Source organism: Megalopta genalis, chromosome 3 (genome assembly GCF_051020955.1).
Source record: "Megalopta genalis isolate 19385.01 chromosome 3, iyMegGena1_principal, whole genome shotgun sequence".
Lineage (NCBI taxonomy): Eukaryota > Metazoa > Arthropoda > Insecta > Hymenoptera > Halictidae > Megalopta > Megalopta genalis.
In genome coordinates, this window is record NC_135015.1 from 20540857 (window position 1) to 20566340 (window position 25484).

At 38.8% G+C, this 25484-nt stretch overlaps 1 protein-coding gene across 3 annotated transcripts in view; it reads right to left on the bottom strand.

The window, feature by feature from the left end:
- Positions 1–25484, bottom strand: part of nAChRalpha6 (nicotinic acetylcholine receptor alpha6) — a 587858-nt gene that overhangs the window by 401076 nt on the left and 161298 nt on the right. For all 3 annotated transcript variants that reach the window (XM_033478260.2, XM_076520266.1, XM_033478258.2), the window contains exon 3: positions 13554–13693. In XM_033478260.2, coding sequence (XP_033334151.1) covers positions 13554–13693 — 140 coding nt within the window. The remainder of the gene's footprint in view (positions 1–13553; positions 13694–25484) is intronic.

Below are 25484 nucleotides of genomic sequence, written 5' to 3' on the forward strand. Positions count from 1 at the left end.
TGATTTCGTTCTTCGGCCACTTCAACGAGACGAAAATAACGCAAGAGTATTTTGTCGAATTCTCCTATTGTCGTTACCGTTCATTTCGCGTGTCTCTATCGTGAAAATGATTTTTCACTTTCCTCCGATTGGCTCGGTAAAATTGTTCGAACGGCACGGTCCGGCATCGCTCCGAGCGAAAAATTCGACTTTTATCTACGGCCGCGTAAGGGTAGCATCGCCACAATTCTCCGTCGAAAAATCGAGTTGCAGCCCACGTTTGTCTATAAATTTCGGCAGTTCCAGTTTATCCGGGGGCTTACCGCCGCCCCCGTGTCCGACCGAATCTTGTACACACCGCGCCGCCGGTTTGCTTTCAATCGATCCATTTCCAACAAGTGCGGAATATCAAAACAGATTCCCCCGGATCCTGTGCGCGCGTCTCGTTAAGAAATCCTGTTCGATTCGGCTCGACGTGGATTTACGTTTAAAACGTTCGTCGCCCGGCAAGAATCGGTCGAGTTCCTTGAGGGCCATAAATCCTATATATATTTGAGCCGTTTATTTTGAAAGAGGCATAAGTCACTTTACCGTAATGAAAAGTGGTGATTTTATTTTATTTTATTAAATATATATTTATTATATAATATATATTTATATAATATTTATATAATAATATATTTATATAATATTTATGTAATAATATATATTTATATAATATTTATGTAATAATATATATTTATATAATATTTATATAATAATATATTAAAATATATATATTTATAATATATAATATATAATATATATAATATATAAATATATAATATATATTTATTAAATATATATATTTTTTATTTTATTTATACGAAATTATTTATACTGAGAAAAATATCAGTATCCTGAGATAACAAATACAAGTAAATCTTCTCGAAAGTTAGCATCCATATTTTTAAACGTGTTGAAACGCAAACCCTTAAATATGTCGACTTAAAAACAAAGTGACTTATGTCACTTTCAAAATAAACGGCTCATTTTTCATATTTTTCGTTTGTATATTTTATATTCGCCGGTGCTTATTATTCCATTAAATTCGTATGTTACAAATAGGATTTTTATAAATTACCTGTAAAATCCTATTCAACTGGACGAAAAAGAGCGTCACCCACACTTACGGGTGTCAGCGCTCCCACGAAAGCAGCACCCGTCACCCAGATGTGGACGACGTGGCGCGACGAACGTGTTAATTATGATTCAGCGGATGAAACACCTCCGAAACAATCCTCGTCGATTCTCCGGCTATTCTTTCAGCAAGAAAATGATTTTTCTATCCGGATGAACCGACATTTTTTTGTTGTTGTCCGGATCAATTATTGTGCAACCGGAAATTGCGTACGGCTTTATTTGCAAACCGCGCGAGGTCGTAGAATTTTCTTGAAAATTAAGAAATTCGCAGAAGGATCGTTTACGAGACCGCGGCAGTTTTTCGCGTATTGCTCCTCGTTCGTTATAAAGGAAGCCTATAATCTTTTACGCTGGCATTCTCGCTGATATCGCAACGAGATCGGCAAGCATCATAAAACATTCCTTTCCGTCCGGCTGAACGGAACGGTACAATCGAGTATTCGAGCGGAAAAGAATTTTGGCACGGTTTTATTAAACTTGCGTATCTCGCGCCGCCTCACTGACGAATTTATTACGGCGTTGTTAATAAATTACGTGAACAACGTGAAGAGTTTTTTTTTATGTCTACCGGGCGCGCGGAGCAAACGAAAATATTTCTCTTTCGAGTTAATGTATTTATGTAAATGCGAGCGCTGTTTCATTTGTAATGGAACAGATTATTAAGGTGATGGTAATGATATTAAATGAAAAATATCATTTTATATAAAAACGAGCTGCAAGGCTCGAACAATCGTATCTTCTCTACCAAAATTGCCCGTTCTTGTGGACAATCCGAGCGTCAATTAGAGAGACATTACTGTATCTTGAAATACTGTTGCATTTAATGATCAAATGAAATTCTACTTGAACATACTATTGGTATACTAAGTAATTGCCAATTTGTTCAATGAAATAAAAAATTTCTTTTTACCTGGAACGAAGTTTAACACGTTCCGTGCCACGTGTACCATCGATGGTACACGCTTGCATGTTTACTTAGTGAACTGAACAAATTGTTTACAAGAAATTTAGAACCGAAGAAGCAATTTCCACCGCAAGAATGGGCGTTGATAAGTTTTTGTTACGTTGTTATGTGTACGAGAATTAATAATTGCACGTAATACATCAAGTTTTAGTAAAATATCAAAGTGTGAAGATTCGAGTAAAAAAAGCTCGGCACGGAACGTGTTAATCTGTAATGTATTTTCCATTTTGTTCGACGACCTTTTGCCATCTCTCCGACAACTTGAAAATTCCACGCTCGTAGAAAGTCTGATCCTTTTCGGCCAAAAACTGAGTTAAGTGAGATTTTACAGCGTCATCGTCGTTAAAAGTTTTACCACGAAGGGAGTTGTCCAGGGATCGAAATTAGTGGTAATCCGATGGCGCGAGATCAGAGCTATATGGTGGGTGTAACATCGATTCCCAACCAATATCCATGAATTTTTGCCGAGCGGACAAAGACGTGTGCGGCCTAGCATTGTTCTGCTGGAAAATGACACCTTTACGATCGACCAATTCTGGTCGCTTTTCCTTGACCGCTGCATTCAATTTGTCCAGTTGCTAACATTCGCGGATAATAAAAAATAACATAATAATAATGATAATAATAATTTTATAATACAACACATTTATGGATATCATAAAAATGGGAGCGAGAGACATCTATAACTGGAATCGGCAATTACTTAGTTGCCAACCCAATATTACATTTAATGTTTAAATAAAACACTAATTTGAAATATCATTGCATTTAACGATTAAATGAAATTCTATTTGAAGATACTATCGCATTTGAGGCTCGAATAAAATACTATTTGGGAATATTATGTCGTAAAATGTTTCAACTGCGAATAATAATACGAGGAAATTCGTTGATTGATTGATTTTCTCGACTGAATTATTCTGAATTATTTAAACTGCACTGTCATCGTAACGACACGATTTTAGATAGATAAAAAGGCACGTTCTTCCTAAATTGTCATAGCATTAGATTATTATTTTCATGTAACCGCATTAATGTTCGTAATTTTCTTGTCGAAACGGTTGCAAGAAATTTATATACGGTTTCCAAACGTTTCAAAAAGCGTCGTATATATATGTATATAAGCGACAAGCAAACGCGATTTCATTGCAAGACCTCTCTCTACACTATCCCTCCGTTCACTATCGCGCGCCATCTGTTTTGGTCACGAGTTCAGACGGATTTCCGGCCAACACGTGCAGATTGGTCCACTAGAGTTCAGTTGCTGCACCACGAAATATCCAATTAAAAAAGTTCGGACTACCGACATACATATATATGTATACATATAACTGATATACACACGGAACGTCTGTTCTTGCGAATTCGTTTGTCAACGCGTGTGACGCGGCACGGTTGTACAATTTTACATGCTGTAGATAACAGAGTGCGCTCGGGCACTCTGATAAAGAAAGCTTCGAAACGACCAAAATATATATTCCGTTTAACACTATTTTCATTCACCTGGCCCACTGTAATTGTCATATGGAAATTACGCGTTGTATTTTCAGCTGCGTTCACGAATAACAACGTTCCCTTGCCCACCGAAAACGTATCGAAATAACATTCCCGGCATTTTCCCAGGGAAATTATGCGACTCCACGTTTCGCTAATTAATATAATAATACATATATAATGTAAAATAATTGATAATATAATATATATAATATAAAATAATTAATAATATAATATATATAATATAAAATAAGTAATAATATAATATATGTAATATAAAATAATAATACAATATATATATAATATAAAATAATTAATATTATAATGTATATAATATATATGAAATAATTAATAATATAATAAATATAATATAAAACAATTAATAGTATAATACATATAATATAAAATAATTAATAATATAATATATATAATATAAAATAATTAATAATATAATATATATATGTAATATATATTATAAAAATATAATATATATAATAATGACTTGATCTATATTTTCTATATCCTCTGTGAATTTATTATTTATCCAATACTGTATCAACCAATGATTTTTCCATATTTTTTACGTTCATTTTATTCCTTGCCAGCGAGTGCAGAAATTATGCTTGTTTTCCCTACAGTATGTCACTGGTATAATACGCGTTCTTGGTCGATTTCCGTCGCTTCCAGACTTCGAATAGCAGCGAGACAAGATAATCGTGTAGCTAGTTGCTCGTTCATCATGGGCATATCAATTTTTCCAAACAAGGCATCTCCAGCCCGGACAAGATAGCACTCTCCCAGTCGGGTAAACTAAAACGAACGTAATTGGATCGTAGAATCTCGTTCGCTGTAGCACGCGTTCGGTCCGGTACACAGTAAAGTATGTATGTACGTATGTATTTAGGGGTGATCCGCTCCAAGCCCCCGTGCAGAGCATAATTCGTCATCGAATGTCAACGAGTTAAGAGAAGAATTTCGTGACACGAGGTTAAACGATAAAATTGTTTTGCAGTTCCGCAAACTTTGGAGACTCGTTCGTGGAAAATGCTTGAATGTATTATAACAAAACTAAATAATAAAATAATATATAATAATAGTAGTATAAAAAAGATAATATAATAAAATGAAAACTTTACAAAATCTGTGTGTGTGTGTGTGAATAAATTCGATCTTCTCACTTTTACGAGTTATTTTATTCATGAATTATTTTTGCTATTGCTGCTTGGTAGGTTTAGCGTTAAACACGAGAATTTAAATGTTATTCAACCTTGTATAAATTATTTACAAAGAGGCCGCATTGGGAGAGTGAGAGATAGTCGTTGAAATTTGTCAATTTAGCATTGAGCAGCTCGATAATTGTTAGAGGAATAATGGAAGTCTATCTTTGTCCCTCGTAAGTAGAAATAACAAGCATTGGTCAGACGTTATAGTATTCAACGATGCTTCTTAATTTAGCAGTTCCCACGAGTCAATTTATTTTGCAGCTTTCAGAACTTCGTGTTTTTATATTTCTATATTTTTATATTTTTATATTTCTGTATTTTTATATTTTTATATTTCTATATTTTTATATTTTTATATTTCTGTATTTTTATATTTTTATATTTCTATATTTTTATATTTTTATATATTTCTATATTTTTATATTTTTATATTTTTATATTTCTATATTTCTATATTTTTATATTATTATATTATTATATTATTATATTATTATATTATTATATTATTATATTATTATATTATTATATTATTATATTATTATATTATTATATTATTATATTATTATATTATTATGTTATTATATTATTATATTATTATATTATTATATTATTACATTATTATACTATTATATTATTATATTCTACACGTAATCTTTGATATTCCAATCATTAATAATCTTTAATATTTCAAACGTTACCGCAGACCGTAAAATGTATGCAGCAGAATTTTACCAACGTCCCCAAAATCCAAAATGTAATCCGGGGCAATCATATCTAACGCAAACTGGTGATGAACATCCAGATAACAGGTTATCAGCATAAAGGAGAAAATCGATTCCGTCGTGAACAAAATTAACACGCGACGAAATAGTAATCAACCATTTTCAGTTGCATTTCAATTAATACTCTGCTTCTATCCGGGCGCGTATTAGCGCGATTATGTCATCGATTCTGCCCGTCCTTCTCCACCGTTAATTGCCCAACGCGACTGTATATAAATTAATTTCGCTGCCAGAGCTTATTAATCGTGCGCGGAAAAACGAAAGCGCAAGATTGTCGCTAATTAATAACGGATCTGTCACGTGCCGACGGGAAATTGCGAAATTGCGTAGGGTAAAGTGCGTCGATTACTGTGCCACCCCCCCCCCCCTGATTACTGTATCAAATAATTCAAATAATTACACCGTTAATGTACACGATAATTTTACTTGTTTTTCTTTTAGAACAACGTTATTAAATCGAATCTTTTTAAATATATTTCTTCTTTCTATATTTTTCAATGTTGAACAAATTCTTACTAATATAAAAGACATCAACACATAATTGAAATGTATGTTTTTAGTGTTTTAACAGAAAAATAAAAAAAATTGTGAAATGCCTTTAAAAAACGAATCAAAAGCGTCGATCACTAGCCAGTGAATTTTATGCGCTTATGATGCGCGACGATGGCAGAAAATACAAAATATAAAATATAAAATATAAAATATAAAATATAAAATATAAAATATAAAATATAAAATATAAAATATAAAATATAAAATATAAAATATAAAATATAAAATATAAAATATAAAATATAAAATATAAAATATAAAATATAAAATATAAAATATAAAATATAAAATATAAAATATAAAATATAAAATATAAAATATAAAATATAAAATATAAAATATAAAATATAAAATATAAAATATAAAATATAAAATATAAAATATAAAATATAAAATATAAAATATAAAATATAAAATATAAAATATAAAATATAAAATATAAAATATAAAATATAAAATATAAAATATAAAATATAAAATATAAAATATAAAATATAAAATATAAAATATAAAATATAAAATATAAAATATAAAATATAAAATATAAAATATAAAATATAAAATATAAAATATAAAATATAAAATATAAAATATAAAATATAAAATATAAAATAGTGAAAAGATTGAAAGGGAGATAAAGAACGTCGACGTATCGGTTTCAACGTATAAAATGATTTTAGAAAGAACGCACGGATAAAAAAAAAAGAATATTATTCAATTTGTCGGGGACCTCGAACGTGATTTAAATGGGCACAGTAATTGACACCCTGCCCTATCAGAAATTTGAGCGTCCGCGTACAACCGATACGTATTATTGGCGAAGCGCATCGAATGAGCGGGATCCGTCGGATTTAACGATGCTCTATGCACTGCGCCCCGTGCACTCTCTCTGTGTATCGCGTTTCCTCTGGTAAAGAGAAACCTTTTTTCCCTGCGCCAACACACCGCGGTCCCTTTTTTCGCATTTACGTGGCCCGCGATTACTTTCAATTGAATTGCAACGAACTCGTCCGTCCCGGCGGTTCTACATTAGAATTTCTGCTCTCTCTCCCCCTCTCCCCCACCCGCGTACGTGTACACGGCACAAACAGACGCAGAGACAGACGAGAGAGAAAGAGAGAGAGAGAGAGAGCGGGCAAATACGGGAGATACAAAGAGACGCTTGTTGTCTGCAATAATTACGTTCCACGTACTTACATACCGAGCGCATCTTATATCAGAATTTGCCGGCGCTGTTTACCGTCGCCCCCCTGTGCAACGTCGCATCCGGACCACCATGTATTTGCGTGCCGGCTGTAATTGCACTGAATATTTTATTAGAAAAGTCTCGTTCCCTGCCTGGCAATTCCTTTCTCAATTACGATAACACGCTCGGCGGCAGGATGAAAGGTCGGCATAATTTTTGGCCGAGAAACGCGTCGATACTGCGACGGCTGTAACTCCGCCGAAAAACGTCGTGGAAGGATGGTATTTCTCTCAAATTGAAGCTCGAAGTCTCTACTTTATGACACCGTGTTCTAATTTTTAATACCGCGCGTTTCCACGATCGTAGCGGCCTAAATACGACGGTGTGTTCGCGAGGTCTGGTGCGAAGCTTAACGCGCCCTCTATGGTGCTGCAAAAAATTGTTTCGCGGCGAATAGGATCTAGAAAAAGGCTAACATAATTTTGTAACATATATCTTCGAAGATATGTTTTGAAACAATTGTCGAATGAAGCGCAGAATATTTTTTAAACGTTGTCAATGGTACACCGAAAATGGTCCGCCGTCCGATTTCGATGTCATTTTCAGCATGCGTACAGAGTGTCCCGTAATTATGTTAACACCTGGATAGAGATGATTCCTGAGGTCATTTGGAGCAACTTTTTCCTTTACAAAAATTTTCTCCAAGGCTCCGTTTACGAGTTATTAACGAAAAACACTGACCAATCGGAGAACGAGTGCGTCCAGCGCTCCGCCCTTGCGGCCAATGCCGCGTCGCGCCGACCGTATGACGCAGCGGCGGTGGTCCCGAGGGCGGAGCGTCAGCCGTGCGCGATCTCTCATTGGTCAGAGTCTTTTCATTAATAACTCGTTAACGACGCGTCGGAGAAAATTTTCGTAAAGGAAAAAGTTGCTTGAAATGACCTCAGGAATCTCCCGTTTCCAGGTGAAATATCTGTCAAGATTATTTTCATATTTTTATATCATTCTTCACATTATCGACATAATTTTACAATTCGCACTATAATCTCAGATGAAAATATTGTCGAAACGTGAGCTTTTTATTTCTCTCGTTGCTCCGAGTAATAGCAAAATTAAGAACAAGCATCTTCGCCATTTTGTACAGCGAGAAGAGATTGCACCGCATTAAAAGGTGTCCGATTGCTTTCTTCGGCCAGTGTCGACTGTGCACGCGTGTCAAGAACGGTCGCGTGACCGTTCCGAAAGAAAGCGTAACACGAAGCAGATGGCCGTCGTAACGGCAGCGACGCAATCTGCCGAGAGTTCGCCGGCTTGGACGCCGTTGTTCGTTACGTCCCCCGCGGCCCGTTAAACGCCCTCGCATTTAGATAAGGCCCCTCGCAATATTTCGAAGGGCAAAAACTCTCCGGCAGCTAATCTCGCAGCCAGCTTATCTTCGCAGTTCACGCAAAGATTCCGGGTGTTCCGGCGCCCCGCCGGGGCGAATCGAGTCTCGCGGAAATTGCGCCGCGACTATCGCCGGGGTCTTGCGATTCTTCCGCGGAACGAACTCCCGGGAAATATTACGTGACTATTGACAGTGAATATTTAATGCGACGCTTCCGTTCCCCGGGCTTCGCCCCGTTTCTGCCCTCACGGTGCTGCGAAGTTGCGCAACTTCGCGCGGATAAGGATAGATGTACACACTCGAAAAGCTAAACTATGATTGATCGAGGAGGCGGAAGAACGTCGCGCAAACTGGCGAGACACGCGCTTGCGAGCGTTTGTAAATTTATTGTCCATTAAGACGATCCATAAGCCGGATTCTGCCGACTTCGAATTCTTTCGCGGAAAAGCTGTGCTTTCCGATCTGTGTTTTTTTTCTTAGTTGGGTTTGATGACCATTGGCTATTTAAATTGTAAGTTAATTTTACATGAACGTATTCTCAAATTTCAAGACGTTTAGAATATTTTGAGACCGGGCCGGAATAAAAGAAACAAATAGAAAATGTGAATAATTGTCTGAATAATTCACGATATTGATATTCGACGTGCGAAGTTTCATTTTTACAAGTATTTGATTTTTCCTGCATTTTTCGTTCATTGTGTATGTTAATGTTCAGTAATAAATATGTGAATATTAAGTATGTGAATAATATAAATAATATAATAGTATAATAATATAATAATGATAAAGTTGTCAATTTTATCAAATAAAATCGTCTTTTCGATCCAATATTTGAACAGCGACGAGTATACTCGTCATCGCTTGATATAACTTTCTCATCAAGAATTAATTAATCTAACTGATTAAATCAATTTTGGAATGAGGATTATTACACACGAGCTAAATTGTGATTCGAAAGAAAATGTCGATTTTTCTCCAGATGTCAGAAGAACAGCCTAAAAAATGCACTATGTTTCAGTATACTGACGAATATTTTTTTATCGCATTCGACATCGAAATGCATGCAATAAACTGTTCCTCAAACAAATGTACAGATTTTTGGAACCATTTCCGATAGAAACGTAACCGCAGAACATTTTTGCCACTCCGTTGCGACATTTAAATTAACAACATTCACTGGCATCAAATATATTTTTGTTTAAGACGATGCACTTCCCGATGATCCTGTACGAATAATCTTATCGGGCATCTTTGGAAACGTTGAGCCTGTGTGCGACCACGTTAAGAGTCCCGCGAGAGGAAAAGAACATCGCCGAATCACTCGGATTCATCGATAAGAAAATTACGGAACAATGGAGAAATCGGCAATTAAATTCGCGCGGCGGTGGACGAATCGGTTAATTGGATCGGCGATCGAGTCGGTAATTAAATAAACTGCGCGATTTACTTGCCGAATAGGCGAACTCTGGAAACTGTGGTGAACCGTTCGCGGACTTTGGCACATACACACATACATACATGCATGCACATACGCATACACATACATACACATTCGGAAGCCTCGGCGAACGATGCGAAACCGAGTCGCGACCGGCTGAACGTGTAAAGTCCAAACGATCTGGAATCTAGAGTGACAGAACAATACTCGACTTTTATAGACCCCTTTATATAAAGCTCTTTATAGCCTTTTAAAGAGTCCGCCGCGGGGAGACGTATAATTGCGCGCGGATTCTTAACTCGCGAGTCGGTAAGAATTCCGAGGAGTCGTAAAAATTTGTGAAATGGCCGGAACGCGGCCGGAGAAATCGTACGGAGGAAAGAAATCATTTTCTACGGCAGAGGAGAGAGAGAGAGAGAGAGAGAGAGAGAGAGACTGCGCGCGGTTCGATGAATCGCGACGAGATTCAGTTTCGAACGTTCCGATAATGAAATATCGTCGGCCAGAGCTGCGAATAAAAACGATTGACAACGTTCTATCTTGTTTTAATCGTCGTCGTCGTCGTCGTCGTCGTTTCCGTTTAACAGCGATTTTTTCTTTTCGCTCGCTGCAGTAAATTCTCTATGATTTTCCTGCAGCTTGTGAACAAAAATGGTCAATTTGGGAAGAGCAGGAATACGATTATTCGAGCCTTGCACCTCGTTTTTGTAATTGTCGGCAATCGGCGACTATGAACACTATAAAAATCGTGTATCCATTTTTGTTTACAAGCTGAAGAAACATTAAGGAGAATTTACTATACTTTCCACAAAAATATTATAATGCACGATCGCATCAAAATTGTTGCTCCATGTTGCTTCGAGCAATCGTCCGCTGCAGTTACGACAAACAGAAATTGATTAAAAATTTAATTATTTTTTGCTCGACTCTGGAATTACCAAGCCAGTCGAACAGACAGATTTTTGATCTTTTTTACGATTCCTGATATATTAATAAAATATTTGTATAATTGACTTCGTTATTCGAGCACATATATTCTAGAAAAATAAAGATAAAAATAAAGATAAAAAGAATACAAGTGAAAAAGTTGTATAATTATATATACAGAGTGTCCCAAAAATGTCTCGCAATCTGGAAATAGTAGGTTCCTCGGATCATTTGAAGCAACTTCTTCCTTTACAAAAATGTTCTCCGAAGCGCCGTTAACGAGTTATTAACGAAAAACAGTGACCAATAAGAATCGAGTACGGCTGACGCGAAACGGCCCAGCCAACCAGCGCGCGAAGCCCAGTTCCGCCCATTGGCTCGGTCGCCTCGCGCCAGCCCAGCTCGCCTCTCATTGGTCACTGTTTTTCGTTAATAACTCTTTAACGGTGCCTCGGAGAACATTTTTGTAAAGGAAAAAGTTGCTACAAATGACTCGAGGAACCCGCCACTTTCGGATTGCGAGACATTTTTGGAACACCTTGTATATATATCTCGTGCGAATCGTACCGAGCGTAAACAAGTCTGGTTACAAAACAATAGCGTCGATAAAAAAGGACCAAGTAAACCGAAAATAAACACGAGACAATTTCAATTGAACTCATCGAACGTGTTTCGCTCTTTTCGCGTATTTTCGCGTCGTTCGTTTCGTTGGTCGATGCATTTTTCCGTCCGGCAATAATAATAATAACATATTTCGCGGTATCCACCATTAACGCGAATAATGGAACTTCTCGCACGTTCTCGCACACCATTGTGCCGCGGTCGCGTTAGTATTATGTCATTGTAGCATCACCGCGTGTTTTCTGTGGCCTGGCGGCGGTGAATATACGAGAAAAGAAATCCGATCGAACGGTAACAGACAGCATTCATATACGATTCAGGTAACTTCTCATATGTGGCGAGAGAAAGAAGACGGGGAGGGTCATAATAGAAATCTTTCATACATCGTGGGAGCCCCGTCGATGGAAACGCCGCGCATGTATGCGAACCACCCTCCCGACCCCATTGTGCGGCTTGCCGGCGATGGAAGCGAAAATGCTTCCGACGTAAATCCGGTCTAATGCGATCTCCTTAAGACAACCAGAAGAGCCAATGTCTCGCCTATTGCCCGCACCAGTTCCCCGTCGATACACATAAATGTCGGCGCGCGAGCACGCTGTGTGTGTGTGTGTAACACGCGCCAGGTCGATGCATGTTTAATGCTCGGATGCGTGTGCTTGCTGTTCGCGCAGCTTCGAAGCTCTGTAATTTTCGTTGTTTTTGTTTTCAAATATTCACGAAGCCGCTGCCTGGCCTCGGAAACCAACGAATAACGTGAGAACGGGAGGAAATGAGAATCAATCTGTCAAATTTACACCAGAACAGAGAGTACTTGTTGGGTTGGCAACTAAGTAATTGCCGATTTGTTCAATGAAATGAAAAATTTTTTTTACTTGGAACAAAGTTTAATCTGTAATGTATTTTCCATTTTGTTCGATGACCTTTTGCCATCTCTCTGACAACTTGAAAATTCCACGCTCGTAGAAAGTCTGATCCTTTTCGGCCAAAAACTGAATTAAGTGAGATTTGACAGCGTCATCGTCGTTAAAAGTTTTACCACGAAGGGAGTTGTCCAGGGATCGAAATAAGTGGTGATCCGATGGCGCGAGATCAGGGCTATATGGCGGGTGTAACATCGATTCCCAACCAATATCCATCAATTTTTGCCGAATGGACAAAGACGCGTGCGGCCTAGCATTGTCCTGCTGGAAAATGACACCTTTTCGATCGACCAATTCTGGTCGCTTTTCCTTGACCGCTGCATTCAATTTGTCCAGTTGCTAACATTCGCGGATAATAAAAAATAACATAATAATAATAATAATAATAATTTTATAATACAACATTTACGGATAGCATAAAAATGGGAGCGAGAGACATCTATATAACTGAAATCGGCAATTACTTAGTTGCCAACCCAATAGATCGAAGAGATTGAAATTGGAGAGTTACATTTGATCGCAGCCGATGATATTTTAATTGGGACAATATTTTCATTGAAATGATGTTCTAATCGAAATTTGAATAAAAGTATTGAAAACTGGTAAAAAATCAGGGCCATCCGAACTATTGAGAAATTAAACGATTAAACTGCAGACATTAATTTTTACAGGTGGTTTTATGAAAATTGGAACGACGACGAAAATTGTCTCGATGCTAGGTTTACTGTTGATGATTTTAATAAAATATTAATTAGCGTTAACACGCGCATCCTGCATTTCAGTAGAAAAATCTAGGAGTCCAGTGACGATGCAACAACCGCGAAGAAATTAAACGACTTACGTTAATTAGAAACGAGAATGGTTCGTAATAAATGTTCATCATAAGGAAATCACTTACCACGTCTATGATCTGCTGCAACGTAATGCCGAATTTCACCTCAAGAGGCTCGCTCTCGTTGGCGACCGGCCGCTCCAGGGTGTTGTACGACGACAGAAGCTCATTCAATAAACGTTTCTCATGGCGTCCGCACAGGCTTTCTGCAACCAGAACAAATTATTCGAAATGAGAGGCCGGCAAATTTCACGGTGACTTTCGAGCAATCTCCAGCCTCGTCAAATAATTACGGTCACGTGAATTATTTTACGTGTAGGTGGTAAAGTATCGTCAGTGATTAGATAGATGGACCAACATTGACCACTTGCAATCTCCTTAATAATTAATTAATAAAACCAATAAAATTCCCCTTCGATGCAGATGTCAACGAATTCGGTTTCAAAATATCGTTTTGCTAATAATTATCGCCGCATAAAATTGGTGATTTAGCGACGTATACAATGAAGTAAACAGGATATCTCATAATTACGTCAACATCCAGGGATGATTCCTGAGGTCATTTGAAGCAACTTTTTCCTTAGCGAAAATGCAATCCGCGGCTTCGTTAACGAGTTATTAACGAAAAACGCTGACCAATGAGAAGCGAGCTCAGCAGGCGCGCGGCGGCCGAGCCAACGAGCGGTCGATGCCCGGTTCCGCCGATTGGCTCGGCCGCCACGCGCTAGGCGAGCTCGCCTCTCATTGGTCAGTATATTTTCGTTAATAACTCGTAAACGAAGCCTCGTAGAAAATTTTTGTAAAGGAAAAAGTTGCTTCGAATGATCTCAGGAATCACCCATTCCCGGGCGTTAACATAATTATGGAGTAGCATGTATAGGTTCTAAAGACCGCGATAAAAGTTAAAGAGCTTCTAAAAACCCTTGAATTGGAACACGTTGATTTCCACGGGGAGCAACGTTCGCCGCGAGATCCTTCGGAATTTCTCGGATTCCGGTCTCCTCGCCGCGGTATTAATTGCCGAAGAGACCTCCGTATCAAGTTTTGTTGTCGAGCGAAATTCGGCTTTCGCCGAAACTTCGTTCGGAAATTCCTTGAACCCCGGCCTGGATCGTAGATCGTGTATCAAGCGCGGATTCTATATAATTGGGGCAACGATAGTGAGTAAGCCACTATAATCCCGTGGCAAACCTGCTAAGCTGGCGCGCATTCGGCCCCGGCCAAATTGAAACCGTACACATTTTTAATCGCACTAATGCGCGGCTGCCGGGACTCGTGCTCTCGCAACTGCAGTCTACTACTGATTTCCTTGCAAAATAGTGGCAATTCGTTGAAATTCTGCGAGATAGAAAGCGTCCCTTTGTCGTTTGACGAACAGAAAATGGCTTATACGTATTTGTTCTTCGTCGCGAAAAGATCTCGCAATTTTTAGGGTAAAATATATCGTTTCGCCTGTCGACTACGAATTAGTATCGCTTCTTGAAGTTTCCAGAATTTCTTAATTAACAATTATAAATGTCGAATCAGTAACTAACTTATAGAATTTGTTCTTCTGCGATCAGTGACAAGTTGTTTAATGTTTCGAGGAATGTTTCACAGAAACCGTTGTAAAAATATCTTATGCACAGTTAAAGTGTCCTTTCGAAGTTTTATCTTAAATCGAAGCTTGAAATCTCTACTTTAAGACAATATTTCGGGATTTTATGTTCGACGCTCCTACGCCACTGTAATAATTCAAATGCGAGACCATGTTTGTCATATTAAAAATTTCGATTTTCGCCGGATTTGACGAAATGCACAGACTTTGTAGATCTTTTTTCGGAGATGCCGTTTATACCGTAATAAAGTTTAATCTTTCCTCTTTGATTTAAGCAAAAGTGAATTCGGCTGCGACTTTTTTTCGCAAAGTTGCAGCACTTTGAAGCAACCCGTGCATTTTACGGTGATTCCTCGCGGATTTATCGGCAGAAATGCAAGGGCTACTTCAAAGTGCTGTAACTCTGTGAAAAAAAATCGCAGCGAAGTTTCTTTTCCCTCAAATTGAAGAGAAAGTTTCGTATTTTATCCAGCTGTAAACGGCGTCTCCGAAAAAAATCTACAAAGTCTGGACATTTCGTCGAATTTGACAAAATAAAGAAATAGAAATTCTTAATATGACGAACATGGCCTCACATTTAAATTATTATAGCGACGAGGAAGCATCGACCTTAAAATCTAAAAACACCGTCTTAAAGCAGAGATTTCAAGCTTCAATTTAAGATCAAAATCATCATTGTGCAATAATTTTTCTCGAAGTTATCGTTGATCGAAATTGGCCGATATTTGTCGAAAATTTGTCCACGCTGTAATTTTCTCCAGCATGCGTATTTCCAAAAACTAATATAACGCGAAATAAAATAAAATAGAATAAAATAAAATAAAATAACACGCGATTTAGCCGAACGGTTTACACACAGCGGTCACAACTTTCTCTAGCCAGGAGTTAATAGGTCGACGGAAGAATGGGGAGACAAGAGAATAGGAAGAGTTCGGGTCGATTGATCGCAATTGAGGGGACGCCAGTTAATTCTTCCGATTAAACTGATGCGTGTACGTCCATTCGGTCGCAACGATATTGTGTTACGGCAAGGCCGGCCTAAACAGGTTCAGAATCCGGGCACGGTGCCGCGGTCGAATGCAAAATGCAACAGGATTGTGTCTGCCGAGAGAATAATGGTCGTAGCCGGGGCCGAATTCGGCGCACGTGCACCCATTGAAGACAGACCGAAATATTGTAGGCTTACGACAAATGCACTTGCTCGCGAACCACTCTCTCTTACTACGACCGGCAACGCGGACACGATTCAATACGCCTCGAACTTTTTGTTCCTGCCGACTTCCTTACCTCCTCCCCTCTTTCTCTCTTTCACTCTCTCTCTCTCTCTCTTGCTCTCCTTTTCTGCCTCAGTCTCTCTCGCTCTCTTTCTCTGCCTCTCTCATTCTCTCTCTTTCTCTCTTTCTCTCCATCTTTCTCTCTCTCTCTCTCCATCTTTCTCTCTCTCTCTCTCTTGATCTCCTTTTCTGCCTCAGTCTCTCTCGTTCTCTTTCTCTGCCTCTCTCATTCTCTCTCTTTCTCTCTTTCTCTCCATCTTTCTCTCTCTCTCTCTCCATCTTTCTCTCTCTCTTGATCTCCTTTTCTGCCTCAGTCTCTCTCGCTCTCTTTCTCTGCCCACTCTCTCTCTCGCTCCTTTCTCTGCCTCTCTCATTCTCTCTTTTTCTCTCTTTCTCTCCATCTTTCTCTCTCTCTCTCTCTTACTCTCCTTTTCTGCCTAATTCTCTCTCTTTCTCTCCATCTTTCTCTCCCTCTCGCTCTCTTTCTCCTTCTTCCACTTTGTTCCGCGTTTTCTTTTTGTCCGCTTCAGCATTCAGCACATTCAGGGGACCTTCGTCGTTCCTCGTGCCTCGACATGCTCAGTTGATCGTGGCCATTGACGCGATGCTTTATATAAGAACTGCTCATTTTTTGTCTCTCTCTCTCTCTCTCTCTCTCTCTCTCTCTCTCTCTATCTCCGCAGGATATCCCATTCGGTTGCATAAATAAATGAATATAGCGGAAAATCTGTGCGTCGCGGGAAGACAGCAGTTCGCGTTTGCCGAAACGTTCCTTCGAAGCATGCGACGCAAAAATTACTTCGCGACCACCCCTTCCGTTATGAAAATCACGTGTACACTTCTTTATATTACATAAATTTATATAAATATTACAAATATACATAAATATTACAAATATTTATATTACATCGTGTTACAAGCCACGCGAATTTCACGCATCTTTCAACTCGGTTTTCTCGAAAACGGAGCCTTGAATTAAGGAAATGTTTCAGTAATGTCTCCCTAACTGACGCTAAGATTGTCCACAAAAATGGACAATTTAGGGAGAGGAGACACGATTATTCAAGCCTTGCCATTCGTTTTTTTATAGTTACGAATTGTCAACAACTATAAAAACTCGAGCTACAAGGCTCGAATAATCGTATCTCCTCTTCCCAAATTGTCCATTTTTGTGGACAATCTTAGCGTCAGTTAGGGAGACATTACTGTATTCCTCTTTCTCGACTTATTTTTGCATATAGAATCACCCTCTTGCTGGGGGGAGGGGGTGGATATATATAGTATATTACTAGTCATGTTGATAATATATTTCGACCATATAGGTAATAATAGATAATTATTTTTGCATGTAGAATCACCCCCTTGCCGGGGGGAGGGGAGAGGGAGAATATATATATTATATATTATCCATATAATATATAATATATTACTAGTCACGTTGGTAATATATTTCGACGATACAGATATAATATATCCGCAGTAATACACATCGTAAGATCTTGGATAGAGATTCGAGGTTATGTTAGCCGACGAGCCGTTCGAAGCCGATGACGACGTGTCGCGGTCGAGTATGAAGCAATTTCTGTGCCCCGGGATCGACGCGAGAAATATCGAGGGTGGCTCGAGAAACAATTTCGGATCGTGTTCGCCGAGCAGGACGCGTCTGCCATAAGTGCTTGGGCGATGGACGTCGCGACATCGCCGCGCGGGCATGGCAGTCGGAACTTTCCCGTGGTCCCCGATAGAAACGCGGCGCATTCGGTGGAGCAGCGATGAAAACGGACCGACTGTGTTTCGGAGCTAATTTAAGTACAATAGTTCATTATGCCGAATGAGGGGGAGTGCTTTCAACCGGCACGCGGAGGACGACGATCATTATAGTAATAAAATTTCAACGGATGGACGAACAGCGTTGCGCGTACACGATGTGTTCGGTGTTATTGTGCGACCGTCGAACATTGAATAGAAAAGCCTGTTAGTTATACAATTAGAACGTTAATATACGTCGATGATAAATGTCATTTGGACCGCGGATCTGATGCGTTTATGGTAAAAATTTAAGTATGTCTCCGCGTTCTTCTGAATCGGTTGAAATCATTCGGAGAAGAAATACATTTTTGATTTCAATTTGCTATTAGTACAATTTGCTATTAGTTCAATTACAATTAGTACAATTTGCTATTAGTTCAATTATAATTAGTACAATTATAATTAGTACAATTTGCTATTAATATAATTTACTATTAGTACAATTATAATTAGTACAATTTGCTATTAGTACAATTACAATGAGTACAATTTGCTATTAGTTCAATTATAATTAGTACAATTATAATTAGTACAATTTGCTGTTAGTACAATTATAATTAGCATAATTTGCTATTAGTACAATTATAATTAATACAATTTATTATTAGTACAATTATAATGAGTACAATTTACTATCAGTACAATTATAATTAGTATAATTTGCTATTAGTACAATTATAATTAGTACAATTTGCTATTAATATAATTTACTATTAGTACAATTATAATTAGTACAATTATAATTAGTACAATTATAATTAGTACAATTATAATTAGTACAATTTGCTATCAGTACAATTATAATTAGTACAATTTACCATTAGTACAATTATAATTTGTACAATTTACTGTTAGTAAAATTATAAATTGTACAATTTACTATCAGTACAATTACAATTAGTACAATATACCATTAATACAATTATAATGGGTACAATTTACTTATTCACTGATAAATAAAATAATTATTTTGCATAAATATCCGCAGTCTAAACATCATCTGTACATCGAACGATTATTTGTTAACCGACTGACGGTTAAACTACAATAAATACTTGACAGTAACAGTTCCCAGATGTCTTCGAAATTAGTTGCAAATGCGAAGAGACAATTTTACAGACGTAACATTTTACATTGTAAACCGATAGCGACGATACCAATCGTCGTAATTACAATTTTTCAATTATCGCGAGCACGAATAGAACGATCAAGGTTCTACTTTTTTCTACCGAAATGAAAGTTTCCATAAACATTCGCCGTCCGGGCGGAATTTATTGGATGACCTAATATTTTATTCCCTCTGTCCGCTGTATCTCCGATAACATTTTTTCGCCTCGCATAAATTGCCGTCGAGCTCGCATCGGCGGCGCGGCGGCCCAGGGTTCCTCGGCGCTATGAATATTGCGCCACCTAAATCCTTTCCCTACGTAATTCAGCTGCTGAAACTTTCGTGCCATCAATCCTATCTTATCCCGTATCGGTGTTTATGCGATTCATTTCGCGAAGCTTTCCGCGTCGAATCTATCGTCTATTCAAAATTAGCGACATCAATCATCCGATCGAGTGATACGCGGTGACCGTTGGACAGCGGATCTTTTATGCAAAATGAACATCGCCGAAGATAATTGCTAGAAATGTAAACGCGAGAGAATTCTAAAATTCTTCTAGCGTCTCTACAGTTCTGCATTTCACCTTTCCATTTATGCATTTTTGGGGGACGAACACGGCATAAACATTTACACCAAATAATGTCAATAATAATAATATTTATTCATATAATATAATATAATATTTATTCATTCCTAAATTTATGGAAAATGTATTCGACATAAAATGGATAAACAAATAGCACTCTTAAAGATAAAAGTAACGATTAAAATGGGTATTGATAAATAATAATTAAAATTAATCTTTCCAAGCGACAAAATCTTCTTACTTAATAATTTAATAACATCGCTAAAAGCTTGTAAAATAACCTAAGACACCTATTTTATTAGCACCCTTGCGATTTTGAATATAACCTAAAACCTTTCGTTCAAATAAAGTTAAAAATGCCAGTCTTATTATCATCATTAATAATAATAATAATAATAATAATAATAGTAAAAAGAACAAGCAATTATAAAATAATATCATCATTGATATTATTATCTATATATACTATTATAATTAAATTGTAAACTCAATGCTCTTTTTATGCAAAATTGGGGGTAGTTCCAATTTGCAATAGTAGAAAGATGAAAAGAAACCGTCATAAAATAAAGTAATTTCTCCCTAATTCTATCTGCAATTATCCAGACAATATTTACATTGCCCGCACCATCCGGATAACACGATTTGTTACAAAAGAAATAAACAGCGAAATATCTCCGAAACGCGTTCTCTTTCAAAACAGTCGCGGGATCGAATTGGAACAGCGAATCGTCGCCGATATAATTCCGTCGACCCAGAAAGGAGGAGCCTTCGACGTTAGAACGAAATCAATGCCGTCGTTAATCAGATTAGGCAAATGTGATACCGTGCTATTGATCCAATGTTGAACTCTAGTTTATATAGTGCCGACATATTGCATTGCTCTGATTAATCACCTTTGTAATACCATACACGGAACACGTGCTCCGATCTCGATACCTGTCGTTAGTAAACAATGAGAACTATTCGAATCTGAATCCACATGCTACACACATACACATATGTACGTACGCGACACGCGAGGGTGCGAGCGCGCGCGCTCGCGCGTACGTTAACTTTCAGCGCAGGGTGCGACGCACGGGGGTGTAATTACTAAATCGTCGAGTCTTCTGCGAACTCGGACCCGGGCCACGCGAATTTACGGAGGGACAAACAATAACATTTTCCTTCCATTACTCGTCTCGCTGTGTCGCTCGTTACACAAGAATTAGATGCGTTTGTGTGCGCGACGAAACTTCGAATTTATCAGCTTTCGCCGACGTTTACGTCGAACAGGAACAGCAATTTCTCCCTAATTCTTCTGTAATTATTAATATATTATAATGTAAATATATAAATATATATATATATAATAAATAAATAATAATATAATATATAATAATATAAAATATATTATAATATAATATATAATAATATATAATAATAATAAATAAACATATATTATAAATATATATTAATAACGATAAATAATGTACAGGGTGTCCCAAAAATGTCTCGCAATCCGAAAGTAGGGGATTCCTGAGGTGGTTTGAAGCAACTTTTTCCTTAGCGAAAATGCAATCCGCGGCTTCGTTTACGAGTTATTAACGAAAAACAATGACCAATCAGAGGCGAGATCATTTGGCGCGAGACGGCCGAGCCAATGAGCGGAACTGGGCTCCGTGCACTCGTTGGCTGGGCCGCCGCGCGCCAGGCGAGCTTGCCTCTGATTGGTCAGTGTTTTTCGTTAATAACTCGTAAACGAAGCCTCGGAGAACATTTTCGCAAAGGAAAAAGTTGCTTCAAATGACCTCAGGAACCTCCCATTTCCGGATTACGAGACATTTTCGGGACTCCCTGTATGTTAAGTATATTAATATTAACATATTTATGCAAAAAATGGACAATCTGGAAAGAAGAGACGCGATTATTCGAGCTTCGTTTTTACAGTTAATTGCAATCGGCGACTATGAAAACAATAAAAATCGTGTCTCCCTCCTCCAAAATTATTAATTTTTGTTAAAAAGCTGCAGGACGATTGGGGAGAATTCGCCGTAGTTTCCGAGACCTGTGAAATTGATGGCCGACGCCGCGATTAATACGGGAACGGGCGGAACATTATTTTCGACGTTGCGAGCACGGGTTTCGAAAATTCAATGCGCTCGCGGCGCCGATTATGAGCAATGAACGCGTAATTAGTAATTCATTTTTGTGTAACTGCGGCCCGCGTGAAACCGAGCGAAACGTTAAACCACGGCCACAAAAGGGATTTAATACTGGCATAAACAGTTTCACGAGTGTTGGGGACGAGGTGTGAAACTTATCCGGCGCTCGTCACCGTTCCCACTATATTCACGCGCAATTCGCTTAAAACCCCGTCTCGCATATCTTTTTACGAACGTAAGCCTCCGCTTAATTAGTAATCGTACCTTTCCCGTTATCCGATGCTCTTTACGCTTCGAATTTCAAAGCCGTTTTAAACGCGCCGATCAATTACTCGCTGTTGCTAATTGTAATTATTAGACCGAGCATTTATAGCAAAACATCTGCATATATTATAATATAATTAATTATTATAATATAAGTATATATAATAATATATAATAATATATTATAATATAATATATATATATATATATATATATATATATATATATATATAATATTATAATAATATATTATTATATATTATATTATATATGTTATATTATAATATATTATAATTATATATAATATAACATGTAATACAAAATTTAAGGGCATGCGCGCATTGTTTCCAATTCGCTGGAATTATTAAAGAAAGAAATTTCTGTTTGATTTGTGTTTGTTGAATTCGACGAAGATCGTTTTTATTTCGCATAAAAATCCCTGGTCTAGTAATTATTGGTGTAATCGTTATTTTCAACTGATATTATTATCTTATCTTTATATAATCATTATCTTCCAACTAACCCTGACAATTTTTATTTCGCACGCGAGAAACCACGTTTCAGTGGTCAATCTCGTCGAGCTTCGACACCGAATGCTTCGAGTTTAAGAAGCATTTTCCGAACGACACGTATTTATTTAACAAGCTGAAAACGAGTACTCGAACGGCGTTCTCGAACAATTCCCATCGGATCTTCGAGCATGGGGAAGTTGACAGGCTGGTCTTATTTTCCATCAAGGTAAAAGTGTGTCTATAAATAAAGACGATAACGATCGATTGATTCTGGGTCACTGTAAACGATCCTCCGCCGGAGATTAGTTCGATTGAAAGTTCGCCCCACCCCCCATCCCACCGCCGCCGCCGACGCCGCCCTTCCGAAACTCCGGACCGAACGGACAAGAAGCAGGAAGCTGCCGAACAACCGGACCCGCCCCGAAAGAAGTTGCTTGTTATAGATGGGAAACTTGGCGAAACAGGGAACAAAAGAAGGCCGAACCGTTTTTCCCGTGAAGAGGCTCTCGATTTGCATGCGGCCGCGTGGCTGAAACGGCGCGCGCGGCGGTGACAAATGAAACGGAAATTAAAGCACCGGAGAACTCTGTTTCCTTCTTGTTCTTTCATTCTTTTTTTCCTCCGGTTTCGCTCGCGTAAAACGGTCTATACGTACGTATTTGTATGTACGTGTATACATGTATATGTATATGTATACGCGTCGAATGGCACGAGAGTCGCAGGAAATGAATGTCTGCCAACGCGAACGCATTCCGACTTAGAATTTCTGAGCGGCTTCCAAGACATTGACGGAACGCGTGCTTGAGAGAGAGAGAGGGAGAGAGAGAGAGAGAGATCGTAGGAACGTAGCGAGGTTTTAAACAAATTTCTATCTTCAGAAACGAAGAGTGGGAAGAAACGCGTGGAATGTACAGGCTGTCCCGTAATTAAGTTAACACTTGGTTAGGGATGATTCCTGAGGTAATTTCAAGCAACTTTTTCCTTAGCGAAAATGCGATCCGCGGCTTCGATTACGAGTTATTAACGAAAAACAGTGACCAATGAGAGGCGAGCGCGGTGACGAGTCGCAGGCGGGAGGCGGTCAAGTCAACGAGCGGTCGGAGCCCGGTTCCGCTGATTGGCTCGGCCGCCTAGCGCTAGGCCAGCTCGCCTCTCATTGGTCAGTGTCTTTTCGTTAATAACTCGTTAACGAAGCATCGGAGATAATTTTCGTAAAGGAGAAAGTTGCTCCAAATGACCTCAGGAATCACCCGTTTCCGGGTGTCAAAGTTATTATTTATATTATTTTTAATTTAAAGCGTTGTAAAGATTAGAACAAGCCAAGACCGCCGACGTACTAATTTAACCTTATTAAAATAATTAAAGAAAGAAGTCCCCTAGTCAACAATCCTGCAATCGATGCATACAATTCTCATTTCGCGCAAAGATCGACAATCTAATAATACATTAAAAATATCGTAAATTTCGGAATATGAATTCCAAACGAAACGGAAGACGCCGAAGAAAAAAAGAACAAAGACACGAGCGTGGGACGTCGTTCGCGCGAACGATCGACGGGCGCGTGCTTTTTCGGGGCGGGGGAAGAAAATAAATGATTCCAGCAGATTACCGGTTTCGTCCAAATGCGGCTAAACGCCGGCGGCGGATAAAAAAAAATCGCCGCAAAAAGAAACGGCCGTAGCCGTAAAATATTTTTACGATCGCACCTGTTACAGTCACGACATCTGCGCCGCGCATTGAAACGTAAATAAATCGCGGCGAATCTCGCGATCGGCGGGGATCCCCGCGAATATATTCCTTCGGCGATCCCTTTCCGCCTGTGTTTCGCTTTTTTGTCTCCACCCCCTTCTTTTCGGTACCCTTCCTTTTTGTTCGTCGTTCCGTTCCGGAGGCGCGGCGTGGCACGACGCGGCGCGGCGCTTTGTCGGATATTCCGCGAGCGCCCCTTCCAACCAGTCTGCAGATGAGCCTTTTAATAGTTGGTCACAAAGGCTGACTGAAAGAGGATCGCGGGCGGCTTCATTCAGAGGAACGTTGTCGGCGTCGATTTAGATTAATGAGAATGACTTTGCGAGTGGTTGGGAAAAAGTCGTTGGAAGGGTGAAGCTAGGGAACTAGGTATGAAGGAGAAGGGGGAAAGGGGTGGCAGGGAGAGAGAGGGAACGAGCGAGAGCAAGAGAGAGAGGGGGAGAGAGAGAGAGAAGGTGGAAGCGAGAGAAAGAGAGAGCGAGGGAAAAGGAGAGCGACGGAAAAGGAGAGCGACGGAAAAAAAGAGCGAGAGGAGGAGAGAGAATAGAGAGTGAGAGTGAGAGCGAGAGAGGAGAGCGGAAGAAGAAGAGAGTGAGAGAAAGAGAGAGCGAGAGAAGGAGAGAAAATAAAGAGTGAGAGAGCGCGAGAGGAGAGCGCGAGAGAAGGAAAGCGCGAGAGAAAGAGAGCGCGAGAGAAGGAGAGCGCGAGAAAAAGAGAGCGCGAGAAGAGAGCTCGAGAGAAGGAGAGCGCGAGAAAAGGAGAGCGCGAGAGGAGAGCGCGAGAAAAAGAGAGCGCGAGAGGAGAGCGCGAGAAAAAGAGAGAGCAAGAGAAGGAGAGCGAGAAAAAGAGAGAGCAAGAGAAGGAGAGCGAGAGAAAGAGAGAGAGAGCAAAACAGAGAGCGAGAGAGGAGAGCGCGAGAGAAAGAAAGAGAGAGCGGGAGGGCGAGAGAAAACTGA